This window comes from Micropterus dolomieu, linkage group LG17 (assembly GCF_021292245.1).
Source record: "Micropterus dolomieu isolate WLL.071019.BEF.003 ecotype Adirondacks linkage group LG17, ASM2129224v1, whole genome shotgun sequence".
Taxonomy (NCBI): Eukaryota; Metazoa; Chordata; class Actinopteri; order Centrarchiformes; family Centrarchidae; genus Micropterus; species Micropterus dolomieu.
In genome coordinates, this window is record NC_060166.1 from 6,032,766 (window position 1) to 6,051,450 (window position 18,685).

Here is an 18,685-nt window from a genome sequence, read left to right on the forward strand (position 1 = left end):
GAGGAGCTTGATAACTGAACGCTCTGGCTCCTAGTCTACTTTTGGAGACTCTAGGAACCACAAGTAACCCTGCATTCTGGGAGCGCAGTGCTCTGGTGGGGTAGTAAGGTACTATGAGCTCTTTAAGATAAGATGGTGCCTGACCATTAAGAGCTTTGTAGGTAAGAAGAATGATTTTAAATTCTATTCTGGATTTTACTGGAAGCCAATGCAGAGAAGCTAAAACAGGAGAAATGTGATCTCTTTTCCTGGTTCCTGTCAGAACACGTGCTGCAGCATTCTGGATCAGCTGAAGAGTCTTAATGGACTTTTTCGAGCAGCCTGATAATAAAGAATTGCAGTAATCCAGCCTAGAAGTAACAAATGCATGGACTAGTTTTTCTGCATCATTTTTAGACAGGATATTCCTGTTTTCCCAATATTACTTAGCTGACGGTCCTTGAAATTTTCTTAATGTGAGACTTAAACGACATGTCCTGATCAAAGATAACTCCAAGATTCCTCACAGTGGTGCTGGAGGCCAGGGCAATGCCATCAAGGGAAACTATATCTTTAGATAATGCAAATCCCTGCAGCCCGGGTCCAACATCTGGGGCAAAGTATAAAACCAGAAGATGTTGTTACAGCAGCAAGTGTTTAGGCATCCGTATACTTTTGGCTTTGTATGCTTACTTATCTTTGATACCTGAATGTTGAAACAATGTTAGTGTCGAGCTCTGACTAGATTAAGAAGATGAAATAGGCAGTTGGTAACCTTCCTATTTTTCAGTCTGTGCTATGAACTCATGCAGTCAAACATAGACACACGCATACAGTATAAGAGAGAAAACAAAGTACTGTTACACTAATGAGTAGGTCTATGTTCTTGTTAAAGCTAGCATTACTTGGTCTCACGGGAATTGCATCAGTGGCATGGTGTAAGTCACAGTAACTGTAGCCAGCCATCTCATCAGCAGTGTTTATCCCATCACATGTGTGTTTAGTGGCATGTGTTTCTGTTTCATAAACAGGAGGTCCTCGTTGCGGCCTGCGATTTGTCATGCTGCAGTGATGTTTCAGCCAAGCAGCAACACTATTTCCTGTCATTTCCCATTCCAACAGGAAGTGTCTCCCTGGTCACAAAGAGCAGTGGCTTGTACTGTACATCAGCACGACTACACAACACCCAAGGGCAAGAATCTGCACACTCGGCGAAACCAAAATATATAAGGCAGACTGTAACTGTGAGTGCAGGAGGTGTAGTAGAATACAGGCATATGAACAGCTGTACAAAAACCCTTAGTCTACAGAATGTAATCAAGAGTAGGTGTTTTTATTTCATTCTTGATTGGTGGTGTGAATATTCAATTTTACAATAATTTGGATAATGTGAATTTGACTTTAACCCAGTTTGGAGTTTTAGCCAGTATACTTTTCTGAAGTCTTTGGATTACTTTTCCATTTTTTTGAGGGGAGCCAAAAGGGGGAACGAGGACGCAAAGAAAGAATGAATTTAGTGCAATTTGTCATGTTGTCAAGACCATTATGACTCAAACGGAAAACATTTGTAGTGTATGATGTAAGGGGAGAAGGAACTTTGTGGAAAATGTGTCTGACCACAAACAGAGATGGAATTTACAGCAAAGTGGCTGAGTTGCAAAATACCCTTTTTATTTTTCAACTGTAAAATTGAAGTGACATCTAATAATAGCAGATGTAGCTGAATTTACTGTTCATACTCAATATTATAAGATGTTGGCCTTCTAATTCAAAGCTACCAGTGTCGTCATGACTTCCTCTAAACAAGAGGACTCAGTTATAGAATATCCATCGATCATATTCAATAAAGTGATCAGTATTCATTGCAGTGTTCTTTTAATAAAATAATTATTGTTGAATCCCATTTCCAATACATTCCAGGAATTGCAGAATTTTGTTATTAACGCTAATGTGCTGTTTTGTGTTATTTCTCGCAAATTTAGGCATCTTCAGGTCTAGTTTCAGTGTATAAATTGTAAAGTTTTCTGAATAACTTGCAAGAATGTTGAAAAACTGGTGTGAAGGAGATTTTAACAAGTAGGCCTATAGCCTTTAGTGGCAAAAATGCTTTAGCGGTGACAAGGTTCAAGCCTCTACAGAAGGATCAGAGAAGAAAGCTAGTTTACTCCTGTACGTACAAGAATAAAGAGAACACACAGCAGCCCAGTGCAGGTTTTTATGTCCTTAAGGCATGCCTAAAGTTTAGCTAACTGATTGATTTCATCTGGCTTGATCAATACATATAATTGGATATCATCTGCATAACAATGAAAGTTTATGGAGTGTTTCCTGATAATATTGTCTAAAGGAAGCATATATAAAGTGAACAGGTCCAAGCACAGAACCTTGTGGAACTCCGGGACTAACTTTGGCATGCATGGAGGATTCATCATTAACATGTTCAAACTGGGATCGATCTCATAAATGGAACTTCAACCGGTTTAGATTGGCTCCTTTAATGCCAATTAAATGTTCAGGTCTCTGTAATAGGATGTGATGGTCAATAGTGTTGAATGCATCACTAAGATCTACCAAGACAAGTACAGAGACAAGTCCTTTATCTGACACAATTAGTAGGTCATTTTAAGTTTCACCAGTGCTGTGTCTGTGCTGTGATACACTCTAAATCCTGAAAATCCTCAAACAAATCCTCTACTGTTATGTAGAAAGTCACACAACTGTTTGGCAACTGCCAGAAAGGGAAGCTTAGATATAGGTCTATAGTTGGCTGAAACCCGTGGATCAAGGACTGTTACAAAGCCTGTTAATAAAGACAGATTGATCTATCTAGTGAAGTAGTGCTAACTAAGGGTAAAACCTTCTTAATCAGCCTAGTAGGGATGGGGTCTAAGAGACAGGTTGATGGCTTAGATGAAGAAATCATTGAAGTTAGTTGCTGAAGGTCAATGGGAGCAAAGCAAATATATGTCAGGTATTCTAAGGCTCCTGTGTTTGAATATAACTTGGTACCAGATGAGGGCAGGAGATGATGGATTTTGACTGCAATAATTAGAATTTTATCATTAAAGAAGCTCATGAAGTCTTTACTGAGGGTTATAGAAATACATGGCTCAATAGAGCTGTGACTCTCTGCTGAAAAGAAACCTGGGGTTGTTCTTCTTTTCCTATTAATGATGAATAATAGGCTCCCTTGGCATTACAGAGGGCCTTCCTTATAAGTTTTAAGACTATCTTGCCATATTAAACGAGATTCTTCCAGATTGGTGGAACACCATTTCCTTTCAACCCTTTCCACAATGTTTCCATAACGATGGAGCTTTGTTTTATTATTTTATTTTATAGAGGGGCAAATGACTCTAGTGTTTTCCAATGCTGATCTTCATCTCATAATACAACTGTGTGTTGTAATATAAATAAATTTACCTTGTATTTCTGTCATAGTGCTCCAGCAATAAAACAAATGTAGCAAAATTTGAAGGAGCAAAGTCAACTACTCCTAAAACCACAGTGTCTCACTGTAAGATGAATACAAAGAAACACATTTCTCAAAATGCAAAATGTTGGCCGAGTCACCTTGATGTATGTAACCAATTTTCTTTCAAGGCTGCCATATGTCTGTGTGCTGGTCAGATATCAAATCCTCATGCTGTTCCATCCGTGTTATCACCATGTTGTGCGTGTTAATGCTTTTCAAATGTGCCTGTGGTCCTGTTGATATATTTCGGAGCAGTAAATATCTGTCTGTGTCTGCTGGTTCTTCCTCCATCTCTGCTCTCTAAAATACTTTTGTGTCTTGATGTAGACGTGTGCGTGTTGAAGCTCATTTACTCAGATTTATGCTGTGTACATCTGTGGGTTGTTAGTGTGATTCCTCTGCATCAAGCCCAGCTGCAGGGTTTATATTATTGTTTGCTTGCCCTCACCCTCCCCTCCTTTCCGGAATGGAGTTCCTGCCTACAGAGGAGGATCTCCTACCAGCCAGCTCCAAGGGAAGAAAAAGTTTCTGATCGGGCCATGTGGTCAGCTTGCTCGTTAGAATGTTTAAAACAACATTGTCAGAGCTTTTCAGAGCTTTGTAATCTGCTCAGCAGCGTCTGCAATGTATCTATTGTTTGATTGAGCATTTCGCTGTAGCCCGGGGTACCAACCAAAAATGTACGTAGCATCAAATATAAAACTTTCAACTATCAAAAGTTTTATTTTGCACATAATGCTTTGTTCAGATATTTCCGGATTTACTTGAGGGCAGAGCAAGGTAAAAACACAACACTGCCATATTGTCATGTTGTCATGTCAAGTTGTTATGGTGAACGTGTTGGCAAAGAGTTGCCTATTTACACATCAGCAGACATGGAGCAACCGTCATTCAGAGTCGTGATTCTGGACACCTCACAAATTCAGTATTCACATATTCCTTTTGGGTTTGTTTTGGTAATCAAAGCAGAATAAGCAGTAAAACCCAGGAGTGTATTGATCTGAGGGATGGTGTTTTTATTTTATTGTATTAGTTGTATTATTTAGGAAAAGTCTCTGAATACTGGGGATTTTTACTAAAGTCAAGGCCACACTCCATAGTGGCACCCCTCACAAATTCAAGTAGCATTGCATAAGGCATCTGGCAAGCAGCCCTGAACTAAATCACCAATGATGAAGCCACATGTGGAAATGCTCTCTCTGCTGTCTTGAATTTTCACCCAACCCCATCCAAATATTTACCCTCTGTCTCATCTAGTGTTCAGCCCTGATTTCACCACAGAATATGCATCCTGGGTCTAGCTCAGCAGAGAAATAGATTGAAAGCAGCCATTGAACAGAATGTTTGTATTGTGGAGACAGAGCGATGTGGATGATTAAGGAAGCTTGACCTTTTGAGAGCGGCCTTATCTCTGTACTGCTTTGTTGTTTTTTGCTGTGAGTAAAGACCCTTCTTAAAGGTAATTCCTCTAAGCAGTGTCTGCCCTGTGGTCAAATCAGTTAACAGAGTCCGTGCATATGTGCCTAAAACCTATTGATTTAACCAAAGTTGTATTTATAGACATGGGTCTCTACAAAGGTAGAGAAGATTTTGTTCATTTTTAGTTTACTACCCTTGTTATGTTGCTGTATACAAAGGCTAGTGATGACTATCTGTACCTGACCCAAACCCAAGGGTTCAAAAAAAAGTATTGGGTTTGAGAGGAAGAAAGTTACGGTAAATATCTAATTGCGATTCTTCTGACCAGTATTGTGGTTTAAATTGAAAGTAACCTCTATAAATGAAACCTCAGGACTGTATCTGTAGTATTACACAATATATTATTTTACCAAGCTTCATCACAAACATAGCTTGTTTATATTATTAGAATCAGATAAAATATTTCTGTTGCTGTGATCCTTCTAGGATTCTCTATTTTTAAAACCAGACATTTAAATTGCAAATTTACATTAGTGATTAATTTAATATGTATCACTAACCTTAACCGTATTTTAACATTCAAGTGGAATTCTATTTGTTGATAACTGTTATATAGTTAACTGCTGGTAATTCACGTCTGTGTTTTGGTGTCATACTGACTACATCTATTGATAATGACGGCCCTGCACTAGCTGCCTGAGCTAATGTTAACATTGTTAGACTGACAGGAGGTCAAATGTGCTTTAGGGTTTAACAGGGAGATTCTGAGAACTCTATTTACCCTCTGTATGTCATTAACTTTTGACAACCACTGGCTAAAGCTGCCTGTCTGAAACTGCCGTTAGCCAATCACAGAGATTGTTTATGTAGAACAAGACTCGCCACTCTGTTATGTTTAGTCTTTTTGATAAGTAAAAAGAAAAGTAAAACAATAACACTACAGCTGAATACATTCGGTGGTTCTTTCAATTTGAAAATTGCTTGTGATTTTGATATAAAAACAATCAATCATGCATTATTTATAAAAAAAAAATTAATAATTTTCTCCTTTTCTTGTCCTCACTGTGCCAGTACACGGTGAGCTAACAGTGACTTGGGTGGGTTCAGGTCTGCCAGTACCAGTTCGGTTCAGCAGGTACCGGCCTCAGTTTTAGAACTTTTTAATGGAAAGAACTTGGTAAAAGAACAAACCGCTGTACCCCCAACTGAACGTCCCTTATGACGTTGTTAAAATGACAACACCTGGATTCTGCTCCTTGTCCAGGCTTCATCTCTGCCTGCTAGAGTAGAGGTCGTCTCCAGCTTGCTGTAAATGAGGCTCGCTGGGCCTGGCTCTTGAAGCCGCAATCAATAGCTTTTAAGTGGCTTTGCAGTTGTGTTGATCCCTGGTGAGAAATGGATATTGGGATCAATAAGTTCTCAGTTTCTCCACAGTAACAATGATAGGATGAGAAACAAATGTCTGTAGAGTTTCTCGTCCAGCGTGTTGGACGTGGCTGGACCTTTTTCTTCATATTGATGCAAGGATAGTTAATGATGTGCAGCTTAATCATATGATATTGATTCAGGGCTATCGTCGGCTCGGCCATCCTGGCGCTCTTTGGCTCTTAGGCCTCAACAGAGACTCATATTTATGAAACTAGACGAGCATGGAGCATGTGTTTCAGGTTTGCCAGATGAATAATATCCAGATATCTTTTTTTCAAGACATTCATTTTTGATTTGTGTTATTATGATCTTGCTGAACTTACTGTGGCCCCTCATACAGTCACATATGGCTGGAGTCAAAGAGTTCTTCTGTCATATAAGACTTAAGGCCACAGTATGCTTAAATCAAAGTGCTATTTTGGATCATGTAACAGTGAAACCTGGTGGAAACAGATCTGTGTCAACTTTCCGGGATTGTCCAGGTATGTTGAGGTTTTAAATTGAGGCAGGGTTTAAACTTCTTTATGAAACTCCCCTTTTTCATTTTTCATACAGCTTCTTCCATCACTTTTGGTATCATATTTTTTGAAGAGACATTGGGGAAATGCTGGGATGTAGGCGATCAGACTACACATTTTAAGAACACTCAACCTTTAAGCATAAAAAGAGCAAATGGTAGGGTGCTGTGTACTGTTGGCTGCCTTTAGGTCTGGCTGTATTGTTATTCCACTTATCAGTACCTGACAAAGCCTAGGTATTGTATGAACATTCAAGGCCAAAAGCTTTTGGTCCAAACGTTACTTTGGAGCCTTACTTTGAGGAGTGTAAGCATGTTTTTCCACACAACATTTTTTCTCATTCAGCAAAAGCGGCTCTCTCAAAAGAGGCTTCTCTTTGTGGACTAGTTGAGATCAAATCCGATAGGGCTTGAGAGGGTTGTCTTTAACCCAGTTTGGAGTTTTAGTCAACATATGAATTTATTTAGGCCACCTGGCCAAACTCGGACTCAAGGAAATGAAAAGCATGTGAGATTTTCCCTCTCTCAAAGAAAAATCTACCCACGCTCTTGAAAATGGGACACTGTAATGACTTTGTATCCTCAAACTCCCAGTCAATCTGAGATGATGAGTTTTGGTTTTGAAGATTAGTACAGCCCTGGTACCGGAACGCCCAGCCTACACAAACAGCCAAGCATACATGCATGCACACCCAGTCTCCTGAAGAGTTCCAGTGTGCAGTTCAAATAGAAGAATTTTGTTTGAGGTAACAATATCCCTGGAAAGTTTCCACCCAGAGAGGGTGGAAGTAGACCGGTGTGCAGCTGAAACATTCTCCCCTGCTGATTGTGGCTTGACACTGGCAGCTTTTCAAATGCACTGTGCCGTCACCATGTTTAACCACGGGACCGGGGCTTAGTCACAGGGAGCTCTAGTCATAATAGTGAAGCTGAACCACTGCAGGGTTTAGTTTGGCACTACCACATTGGACTGACCTGGTGCTTGTACCAGCAGGCACCTTGGCTGACCTGACTGTGCTGCCCCGCCCTACCCCCCCACCCCCCGCTGGGCTCTGCCTGGCTCTGCTGAGGCATGCTGTGGCAGGTTTTCAGGGTTTCTACTCCCCTACAGAGCTGTCTTGTGGATGTTTAGGCATAATTGTTGGAATACTGAAAGTCAAGAATGTACTTTAATGCTTAATTAAAAGTTTATGGAAAAAGGCTTATTGTTTTTTCCTTTTGCTTATAGAATTGCATTCTGTACAGTATAGACACGGAGTTTCATGGTCAACATGTAATTGTGTCCTTGATTAAAAAGTAAAACATGCAGTTGGACCAGAAGTGCAGACTTCCTGTAGCTGTAATTAGAAACCAAGTCATTGTAATGTGTAATGGACAGCAGTGTGAGGCGAGATGCCTTCATATTAGTTTAAAAGGGTCTGTTTGCCTTCTTTAACTCGGGAAGCCAGCAATGTCTCATTTCTGTCAGCTGATCGGGGACTAAGGACTATATTTGGCAGTCAGAGGTGCCTTTGATCATGCTGAGCAGTATTTCAGCTTGTTTTATCTGACTCAGTAAAAGAGACTATAAACCTTCCACCTTATGAATATTCCACCTTTCATGAGCATTTTAACAGATCCGTCAGAGGTAATAGACCTTGAGGTCAGAGTCTGCTGGACAAGAGCAGGCTGGCTTCATGTTACTGCAGTGATCCAATCATGCAGACATGATGTCTGGCCTTTCCCAGAGGCTGCCCTTCATCTGTCTGTCTTCTCTCTGAAGGACAGATTGATTTGTAGCGTGCAAAGCCGATAGCTTGGCCTATCCTGAACGTTTCCTAATCATACAGCACAACAACCGGGCATTCTGCTCCGCGTCTCCTTTGCATGCTTTCCTTTTTCTCTCTGAGTAGAAGGTTTGGACAGGTTCAGAGCAGTCTGGCCCGGAGCCTCTGTACGCTGAGGAAAGCTGCAAAATGGCACCCAGGAGGAAATCGAAAACATGCGTTTGCCTCTCTGCATGCATGAAGGCACGCAGGGGGATTTAGGAATGAGTTTTGTGCTTAGAGGAAGTTTTAATCTCTGGAGCTCAGAATGGGAGGCACAGGATTAATTTAAAGATTTTAATTGATATATATAATCATTCCAAGATAGACATCTCATCAAGATGTGTGAATGAGGGAGAAGACAGAAACAACATCCATGTAATTGTGTAACTTATTTAGCTTGATGAAATGTTTTACAAGTACAGATTGTCCATCACCCTCCTCACATTTCATCAGATAATAAGGTAATGGCTTTCACCTCAGTAAACCTAAGTAAGCCGTAATACCAGGCTGATGAAATTTGCAGAGCAAGACTGTCATGTCCTTCTGTGTTTAGCAGTTAAATTTCCAACTCAATTGTACTTTATTGGCATTGACCCATCGCTAAACCCTGTGGCTCTTAATACGGCCCGTAGACCTCCATTCAACACGTGGAGAAATTCAATGCTTGACAGGCCTGCCGTGCCTGATTAGAGTTGCTGAGGTTATTTGACTGTCTCTGTTGGGGGAGTGGTTTGGTCAAATGAGTAATTATAAGTAATAATTCACATAAGTAATAATTCAGATTCAAATAAACAACAACAAATGGTACAGGACTATACAACATGCACCATTACTACACTACATATTATTTTTTCATGAAAGGTAAGCCAGGTGTTGCAAACAAACTAATAAGATAATATATCTGATTGGGGTATACAGGAGTTTGAATGGGATGGTAAGGATGAGAACTATAGAAGAAAAGAGATCAAAAATAGATTTTGAAGGAGCTCATAACTGCCCACTGATGTACTGTAGTACTCAATACTACTGCTGTTATACGTTCAAGTCCTCTGATATTCTCTAGCTTCCCTCCATCATCTTACTGTTGTTACTCATAGCCCAACCTTTGCTCCACATTCTTCTTAATCTCTGGCTGACAGAACAACCCTGTGCTACAATGTTTTTTTTAATTTATTTATTCAACAAAAAGGAGGTGACTTCCTGTGTAGATTCTGTGGAAATAAGACGCATGTTAGTAATAAACTGGAAGGATCCAGGAGTAGTCCATTTACGTGTTGACAGTGTGGCTGAGGCCAGCAAGAGGAGAGCCTTTTCCTGGAAAGACTCATCCAACACACACACCTCCATCTGACCATTTCTCTGCTCTGTCTCTTTTCACTGCTCAGTCTGGTCCCATGTCATCCCCTAAGACAAAACTACATGGCATAAGTGAGCTTGAAATTCCTGGCATGTGTCCAGCAGCCTCCACCTTTCTAGGTCGCAGATGTTCACCTTGCATGACACAGTGTCTCTGCAGAAACCCCCCAGCATCAGATATACACTGAGGGTGGAGTTCATCTGTCAGATTGTGACTGCTCAGCTTGGATTTTAAGCAGTGTTAATCATGCTTTTATACATGTGTAAATATGCTTTAATCGTATTTATTCAGTGGTTTAATAAGCATTTATATATTAAGGTTTACTGATGATCCAGTAAAGCTTAACCGTGGTAATTCACATGATGAATTCATGCAGATTCAGTGAAATTGTGGAGCTTTAAACCTCTAAACCTGGTCCTTTGTTTTCTAGGTCTTTAAAGGTGAATTTCAGCTACCTGATTTCCTTAAAGAACAATCACAGGTACAGTAACATTTCTGCCTGTTGTTTAGCTTTATTTTACTTCATTTTTATTTCAAATTCTGCCTTTTATTAGCATCTGATTTGAGTTAAACCATCTCCAGCTCAGAGGAAGCTCTTGTTCCAGATTTCCATCTGCTCACAGTTACTCATCTCCTCTTGTATTTTGACTTGAGTTTCTCTCCATATACTGCAGCCTTTTCTTTTGTTGTTTTCTGGTCTCCACTTCATGATTGCCTTTTTTCCTCTTTAGTGGTTATTTTGCCTGTTAGTCTCTTTGTGTTGCCTTATCTTTGGGTTTCGGTTTAAGAGGTTGGTGTTGGCTAAAGAGCAATTCTGCCCTCCTATGGTAGTTCTACCAATCAACACCCGTTTTCTACATGTTTTAGAAACACACTTTCAGAAGAATGTGTCTACTTCTGATTTACTAATAATGCTTTTTATTAACACAGTCGGCCTTTGTTCACATTAATAAAGGGGAAAGAAAATAAATATGTTGAAGTCAGTGAGTCAGCTGGTGAGTCAGCTGTGGCCATTTTCTTGGTGGTTCACGTTGCATATTCTGGTGTTTCTTCACTTTGTCACAGCGCTGCATGTCATCCTGAGAGCAGATCCTGTAACTTCTGCCTGTCTGTGTTCTGCTCTTTGTTCCTCCATACAGATTCAGAAGTCTGCAGACAAACCCAACCCCAGCTAGGAGCAGAGGGAGTGCCGTCACCGCAACACACAGGTACCAGCTGGAAACGATTGTACTTTGTGTTCTGCTACGTTTGTCTGAGAGCTGTAGTTACTAGTTACTTTTCAAATGAACACGTTGTTATAAATTGTACAGCGTACAAAATAATTAAAAATCAGCTCTAGCTCATCCAGCTACAACCTGCTTACATATGAACTACTTTATATATGGATTCATATTATAAGCTGTACTTTTTTTTTCAAAATATTGTCATGTGTTTTGTGTGTAAAATCAGAAAGTACCATGTAGCTGTCAGATAAATGTAGTGGAGTAAAACAGTAGCATATTTAAAAAATAAAGTACCTAAAAATTTTCTGCATACTGTAGAAATTATTCGGATTTATACTCCAGAAAACAGAAACACACACATCACAATTTACCAAAGATATTTAGTTTACTGTGATATACAACAGCAGAAAAATATTATATATTATATATATTATTCATGTTCGTATTTTTATATATAATAATTGTATCTAATAATTTATTATTTATCAGAAATGTTGTAAGATGAGAAGATTGCATCATGTCTGTAGGTTATTATGTAGCTGGAGCATTTTACGGGGTTTTATGTGCTACACTGTTTCTTAGCTGGGACCAGTTGCCAGGCAACCAGCAGATACTCCAAGAAGTTACTGCTGCCAGCCAAGAAATAGTCCCACACATAACCCCAAACAAGAAATATAACGTGTTCTTCAGTGAGCTTTAGAGGGGCTGAAAGGAGGATTTTGTTACCTTTGGACAGGGCCAAGCTAGCTGTTTCCCCATTTCCAGTCTTTATGCTAAGCTAAGCTAACCGACTGCGAGTTCCAGCTTCTTCTACAGATGTGAGGGTAGCATAGATCTTCTCATCTAACTCTCAGCAAGAAAGTAAGGGAGGATATTTCCCACAATGTCAAACTTAAATTGTCAGAGTGAACTGGTTAGTGGGCGACAGACTGAAAGCATTAACAAATCCAACAAATAAGGTTTTCAGTCATCGAACAGTCATGAAATGTTGCGTCACAGTGGGAAGACAAACCCACTTTGTGTGACTTGAACTAAGTCAATAAATTCTCATGTCTCAGAACAGGTGCTGTGGAAGAGGAAATCATGACATCTCATCCATCTCACCATTTGTGTTGGGCCTCGGCACCTTTCAGAGGTCACATGACCACCGCAGGCCAGTCTCCTCACCAGTCAGCCCCTCCTGCTGCGGGCTGCTAACACTCCCCGTCTACAGAGAACTCTTGGCCTTCGATGTTGTACTGTACAAAAAAATAATACTAATACTTCTCACAACCACAGAATGTCTGCTGATTGTTATATTTCATGTCACATCACACTCATCAATTTTTAGAACTTATTTAGGGAAAATTAATGATTCTGTTGTAAGAAATTGCAGTGAACGAAATCGCGAGAAGTATTTATGAATGGAAAATTAGCTTTTGGAAGATGCAATACCTATTTTAATGTTACTTTTTTTTTTCATGCCTTTGTATTGTGCAATGTCATGGGTACTGATCAGTTTGGATTATCAACCGTGATAAACAATGCTTTTTTAAAAACCTGTTGTCAGTCTGTTTCTTTGTTTAGTGCCGGCATTCAACTATAAATCAAAGATAATGAGGAGAGTAAAGTGGAAAATAACCGAACATTGAAATGAAATGTAAATCTTAAGGTGAAACTTTTTCAGTAAGCACAAGGTCCTGATTATTGCAGCTCAAGTCTGACACTCTTCATGCTCCTGACAGTGCTAAATACATGTGGATGTTAAGAAATGGCATTGTTCTTTACATTAACAAAGCTCTCAAAGGAAGCATCTGCCCCCAGAGCCTTAGACCCCCGGCGCAAACAAAAGTTCAGTGTGTCAGGAGGTTCAGTGGAATGTGATTGATTGCTAATTTGAAAGGAATTAACACCAATGAAGTACACAATCAATTAAATCTTAAAGGAACCTGAAGGCTCCTGCGTTGTTTCCTGACGTTCTGGCAGTGTGTTGTTAAGAGCCACAGTGTCAGGGTCTGGTATTAAACCCTCAGGCTTTAGTTTCTGCTGTGGTGCATATTCCTAAGCAAAGATGTGTTTCATCAAGCTGACCGAAACCAAGAACAGATGAAGGCGTAGAAGGCATTACAATTCTGGAGAATGATTGAACTTTGGTAAGAGGAAGTCATAGAGAACTTCAAACTTCAAAGTGTGTTTGCTGCTTGTATCCTACATCGATTCAGATGATTTTGATTTTAAACCTAAAATAAATGATTTTCTGCGGCCACTTGGGGATAGTGAACGCTGCCAGCACTTTTATCAAGTTTTTATAGCAAACTTGTCAGCAAAGGGTTTCTTATTTACACATCCAGCAGACACGGGTAACGTAAATATCTGGCTATTTAGCTGCTAAATGCTCCACTGTGCTCATGTCTGTCTGCTGCTTGGTGCTGGGCAGGAAGTGAACGGTGTACAGTTTTTAGACCGAACCAGAACATTAAAGTTGCGGGCTGGGAAAAAAAACAATGAGTTGAAAGATGCTACAAAGCTCTGAAGAGCTGAGAGGAACTACAGAGTTGGCTGATAATTCTCTCTGCGTTTGTCAATTCAAGCAAATCTGATTTGATCCATTGTTAATACAAAAATATTGATCAGTGCATCTTTAAACCAGACGGTTCATGTCGATTTAGACGAACAATTACAAACAGAGAAGGAACATATTTAAAGTCAGAACATCTCTGTAGCATCAATAGTTAAAAAGAAAGACAGTGGCCCACTAATGAACAAATGCTTATTTAATAATACATTACATTCAAGGCAAATGATACGTCCTTACCAATACATATTCAGCAATGCAATCATTGGCTCTCTAAATAGAAATTTAAAATCAGTGCACAACATTGAGAAAGAACACTTAACAGTCAACGTGTAACATAGTCTGCACACATTCTGCATTTCTGCACAGTACACACCTCCAACTAGTGCTGCTAAAACCAACATAAAAAATAGATCTCAAAATAAGTTATATATATATATATATGTTCTGACTGTCTTTATAGAAATATTGGGCTTTTGGTTCGTATTTACAGCAATATAGACTTCGATGGATTTTCTGAAACGACAAATTGCACAGTAGTTAAAGAATCCAAGACAACCATTTTCAAAAATATTTTACACACATAGTAAACAGTCAGTCTTCAAGATGCATTATGAAATTGCACATTGTTGTCATGCCACAGAGGGGGCTGTTTCAAGGCTTTGGTAGACAAGGTCCTGATTGGAAGAAAAAGCTCTGCTATGGGCCCTGGTTTCCCCGCCAGCCCTCCACCACCCTAGCGGCGGGGTGGGGGAGGGGGAGAGGCCGTAAGCGAGGTACATCCACACCACCGCCCGTTCCTGGGATCAAACTAGCAAATCAGAGAGCCGGATGACTACAGTACACTTCAGGATTGGGGAAGACTCTTGGCACTTGAATCACAGGTGCAGGTCCGTGCTGGATGACCAATCATATGCAGCCGTGTTGGACATTTTAAGGAGGCGAGGAGGGTGGAGATCGAGGGTTACACTAATGAGGGGGATTGAAAACGGTATCAAAAATTTCCCAGATTCCCTTCACATACAAATATGAATGTACTCTGTGCTGTTACTGAGAAGCCAAAACCAACCTAATACTGATTCACCGAACACTAGAGAAAGTTTGGCTTTTAAAGCAGCTTCTTTTCAAAAAAAAAAAAAAAAAAACTGGGACCACAGATCTGTTATAAAGACCAGCCCAGTATGTTTTATTTTCAGAAGCTGGACTTTAGGCAGGAGGAGAATGATGATCCACATGGACTATTGCAACCACTTTTCCTGACGGTACTGCTGAACGCAAGAAGAAGTTTAACAGTCTTCATGGTGCCTTCAGATCAGTGAGCATGTTTGACTCCAGTTCCAAAGACAAACATGGATTCATTTAAAGGATAAGGCAATATACAGATTTTCTTATTGTCAACAAATCCCATGAAAAGACCAAAACCAACAGAGAATGTATTCTACTAACAAGTATTTTGTGTGTAGTCAAAGCCAATATACCTTACATTCTCCTCTGTGCCAGGACCATGTGTTTTTCCACATTTAAGATGTACTTTTAAGAAGAACTGATCTATTATTACCACATTATCTAACACATATGAACAAATTATATCATAAAATTACAACAAATGTAATATAAATGCATTTTATAGTTAAGAAGCCTGTTTATGGCAAGAAATCCCAGGAAAAGAGTGACATATTCTCAGGAAGGAATAATTTTAAAATCAGTTGAAACCCTTTAACCCTAACCCGTCTTCAGTACGCTTGAGTTCCACAGACAGGGGTAGGGATGTTGGTTTTGGTTTTCACATAGGATTTGTTGACAATAACTAAAATATAGAATAATGCCAGTCTTATTCTTAAATGAATATCCATCTTTAGATATTGGTAATTATGATGAATATGACATTTTCTTTCCGTTCTCGAAGGATTTTCCTAATCATGTTTATTTTATACCCTCTTTCTCTCAGTCTGACATGTCTACTTCTTCTAACCAGCCAAAAATCTATAATACTGTGTTATGGATAATTGAATGTGTCACTTGACTAGCCATAAAAAGAAATCTTAAGAATTAAATTTTTTTTCTGAGAGTAGGAAAAAAAACACAATGGTCTAAAAAGTTTTGGATATTAAAAAACTAATATGTATTTAATCATAGAATGTAAAAGCCACCTCAGGTCATTAAATGCACCAAATTCCCAGAAATATTACTGGAGACATGACCTCAGCGTCCCCAGTGACCCTGAACTAAAATCATGGTACTACAAAATACAGGTTCACAAGTTTCATATTAAAGTAGGGAGGAAGGCCATGTGCTTTTGTCTTTACTGTTGTGCTCTGCTGCAAGGATTAAAATGCTTTAAACACTAATTAACATGGTCAGGAAAAATGGCTGCAATTCATTCCAAGTTTCTCAACAGTTTGGCCTCTTGTGGTGCCTCTGGCCCCTACCGACTATGATTAGGAAACCATCACAAAAAGTGCAACTAAGAACCTTGGGCTGTTACTGATAAAGGCAACATTTGTGTGATAATTAACTCTGGACAAAAAGGAGGGAGGGGGGGGGGGGGATAAAACACACATGCTTGTTGTAGAAAACGCTCATGAAAAGGTAGTTGGCACAGTCCATTTGGTCACTAATGAAAACTTCTTCGTGGCTAAGACTTCAGCTCCTCTGACAATGTTGTAGGTAAATCCTGCACTCTAGTGGCCTCCGCTGGCATTGCATGGAGGAACACGTTCATCAAACACTGAGAACGCTTCAGCCTTCCTGACAGGCATCTAACACATTCTGGTTCTGAGTTAGGGTGACACTGGAGTATTGATAGAGCCAATGTTGTTGGAGTTGGAGTGTGTGTGTGTGTGTGTGTGTGTGTGTGTGTCTGTGTGTCTGTGTGTGTGTGTGTGTGTGTTTTCATGCACACACAAGCTCTGTAGAACTGGGGAGACTCAAGAATGCGTTCACAGTGTGATCAAACTCACAAGCATGCAGACAAATCCACATGTCTGAACGGACACCATGGGCATTCCATGTGAAGGTAAATGTAAACAGATTGAGGCTGAGCTCCAGAGCTAGGCTGACCTCAGCAGCGTTCCTGCCCCACTCCCAGGGCCTTCATTTGGGCAGGGAGGAAACCTGGACTCCCTGGACTTACTTTGGACAGGTGGAGGCCTGGTAACACTCTGTAAAGGATGAGATGAAGAGCGGAGTGTCCTGTAGGGTCAGACACTCTCACTCTGCATTCTCCCAGTCCTCCTCTTCCTCTATAGTCACTTGTTGTCCATCAGAGACTGGACTTTGTGCACCAGTTCACGTGCTATCTTCAAGATATGTTGGACATCATGGCGCTCAGCCATCTCTGTGGATCACACACACTGTTAGAAAGGCAGCTACAGAATTATACATGCTGTATACAATACAATTCCTGTCACAGCCCTACCAGATGTAGTACCAGTAGTACACATACACCACCGGTCATGTTCCTGTCAGCTCTCTTTTAACTTTCAGTAAGTTTGGTCAAGTTTGCTTTTGTGGTACTACGTTTCAACAATAGACTATAAAAGAAGGTTTCAACCATTTATCCATTTACTTTAGCTAGCAATTTCAACCATTTATCCATTACGCTAATCTAACTGTTTTAACCATTTACCTTTACATTAAGCTAACAGTTTTAACCAAGTATCCATTACTTTAATTTCAACCATTCATCCATCCATTACTTTTAGCTAACCATTTAAACCACTTATCAATACATTTTGCTAATTATTTCAACTATTTATCAATACTTTAAGATAACCATTTCAACCATTTATCCATTACTCTAAGCTAACCATTTATTCATTATTTTTAGCTAACAAATTCAACCATTTATCCATTACTTGCAGCTGACTATTTAAAGTGGTTCTCCATACATTTTACTAATTATTTTAACCATTAATTTATACTTTTATATAACTATTTAAACCATTTATCCATTTGGCTTAATATCTTGCCTTAATATTTCAACTTTTTTATCCATTTATTTTCTCTAACAATTTCAACCAACATTACTTTTGGTTTAATGGTTCAAACATTTAATCATTACATTTGGCTCAACCATTTATCCATTATTTTTACATAACTATATCAACAAACTATTTCAACCATTTATCCATTAAATTTGGCTTAATATTTCAACCACTTTTCCATCTTCCCAAGTGCCCCCTGGCAACTGCAGAAGTATTTACTGGGGTACACATACCCCTGATTGGGTATAACTGAGCTACATAATGGAAATGTGTAATTTATGAATTAATTAAAACATTTATAAAATACTGTGTGATACAATATAATTTATTTATTTGTCCTTCTAAATTAGCAGTCAGTTCCCCTTCGAGGGAACTCGAACTGCGTCGGTTACGACACTATGGGAACGCCTCTAGGCGAAGCAGGTCTGAACGTGAATGAAATCACTCCAATCCTATTGGCTTGTTGCTAGAACGGTAAGGTGTGACGGAATAACCGGAGGAGTATAAAGCACACCTGTACACACTCATCATTAGCTTTTTTCTATTCAGCAGGCGCTCTGTATGTTGTTTGAAGAAAGCTCCGGTCCTACAAGCAGTATGTCTTACCTGAAGAAGAAGTCTACCAGCATGTCCGGCAACCAGATGTACAGAAGGTGTGTTTTTTCTTGCCCTCGGTACATCACGGATGGAGATTCTCATGAGATGTGTGTCTCATGTTTGGGGATGGAGCACGCACGGGCAGCTCTCGAGGGGGCTGCCTGCGCCCGTTGCGAAGCCCTTTCCGTGCGGGTACTGAGGTACACTCATGGCTCTCTTTTCCGAGGATGGCCGGATGTGTTTTCCCCGTGGTGCGGGCCCTGCGGCCGCTGAGGCGGCCCGGCGGCTTCACTCATGGGTTCACAGCGTGATCTGTCGGAGGATTTCGGGACGGCTGAGGCT

At 39.9% G+C, this 18,685-nt stretch overlaps 2 protein-coding genes across 3 annotated transcripts in view; one reads left to right on the forward strand and one right to left on the reverse strand.

Moving 5' to 3' along the window:
* tpst1 (tyrosylprotein sulfotransferase 1) overlaps positions 1-18,685 on the forward strand; it is a gene marked incomplete at its 3' end in the record, with an annotated part of 837,181 nt that overhangs the window by 7,229 nt on the left and 811,267 nt on the right.
* Positions 13,942-18,685, reverse strand: part of sgsm2 (small G protein signaling modulator 2) — a 108,355-nt gene continuing 103,611 nt past the window's right edge. For both annotated transcript variants that reach the window (XM_046074870.1, XM_046074869.1), the window contains one exon: positions 13,942-17,097. In XM_046074870.1, coding sequence (XP_045930826.1) covers positions 17,009-17,097 — 89 coding nt within the window. In that variant the 3' untranslated portion in view covers positions 13,942-17,008. The remainder of the gene's footprint in view (positions 17,098-18,685) is intronic.